This window comes from Haliotis cracherodii, unplaced genomic scaffold, assembly GCF_022045235.1.
Source record: "Haliotis cracherodii isolate W230 unplaced genomic scaffold, xgHalCrac1.p SCAF_11, whole genome shotgun sequence".
Lineage (NCBI taxonomy): Eukaryota > Metazoa > Mollusca > Gastropoda > Lepetellida > Haliotidae > Haliotis > Haliotis cracherodii.
Genome location: NW_027266266.1, coordinates 23,482,529 through 23,483,480, shown reverse-complemented (window position 1 = coordinate 23,483,480; position 952 = coordinate 23,482,529). Strand labels below are relative to the sequence as shown.

Genomic DNA, 952 nt, shown 5'->3' with positions numbered 1-952 from the left:
ATGCAGTCAAGTAGCTGTGTTCAAGGTACCAATGTGTCATAGTTTCATGATGATTACGTTTCACCGTGTGGTTGTATAATTGGCTAGCGTCAGGTTGATGCCAAGGTCTCATCACTAAGGTCTATAACAAGGCCTATAGAAATCTCAACGTACTTCAACGTTTCTCAAGATATACTAAACCCGTTTCCTCGCATTTTATATTTCTTCTGTGTACTTCAATTTCTTCAATGGCCAATGCTTAGATAAATAGTGATTTTGTCCTGCCCCAGGTGAAAAGCACATAAACAAATAGAACGAAATAAATAAATACAACTGACAAGAACGTGTATAGATATATATAAACCTACCGGTATATGGTATATATACTTACAAGCTTACGTTTTTAATGACTTTACAGTGCAAACAAGAATGTACATGTTTTATCTATTTTTACTTCTCCCCCACACAGAGAGGATGTTTCACCCGGCTTTCACCCCTGCTGCCACTCCTGTCCCACGTCGAGTAGGTGTGCTAGGGTTGTAGAATATAACCAACTTTTACAACAGATCCTTGTCTAAATCTCAGTGTGTCAAAGTGTTGATGTTCCATAACCTACTGTATGTTCCAACTAAAGATACACCGCACCCTACCTATCACTAGTGTCAGTATCACGTTTGTCTCATCATTTTTCTCTTTCCACTTCTCTCCCCACCAGCGTCCTTGTGTGTACCACCCTGAACCCCTGTCCACCCTCCCCACCTCCTACACCTCTGTCCCCGACCCAGCCCCTGTCTCTGTTTCTGTCAACATCACCGGCCACGTCATTATGGTTGACACCGACTTTGTGGAGATCGATCTCGGCCGTGAGGAAGACACACAACCCCTCCCACCCCAGTCCTTCCTGAGAGCCTTGCTGTCCTGCTTCATCAGTCTGGTCAAGAGAATCTTCACCTCCAACAAAAACGACGCTTAA

General features: G+C 43.6%; 1 protein-coding gene across 1 annotated transcript; it reads left to right on the top strand.

The window, feature by feature from the left end:
• On the top strand, positions 1 to 952 carry LOC139455940 (uncharacterized). The gene is made up of 3 exons (XM_071237485.1): positions 1 to 25; positions 449 to 501; positions 695 to 952. The coding sequence occupies exons 1-3, from the start codon at positions 1 to 3 to the stop codon at positions 950 to 952; spliced, it is 336 nt and encodes a 111-aa protein (XP_071093586.1).

Coding starts and splice junctions, on each gene's coding strand:
- LOC139455940 (XM_071237485.1), top strand. CDS start 1: ATGCAGTCAAGTAGCTGTGTTCAAG. Junction 26..448: donor GTCAAGTAGCTGTGTTCAAG/GTACCAATGTGT, acceptor TCCCCCACACAG/AGAGGATGTTTCACCCGGCT. Junction 502..694: donor CCACTCCTGTCCCACGTCGA/GTAGGTGTGCTA, acceptor TCTCCCCACCAG/CGTCCTTGTGTGTACCACCC.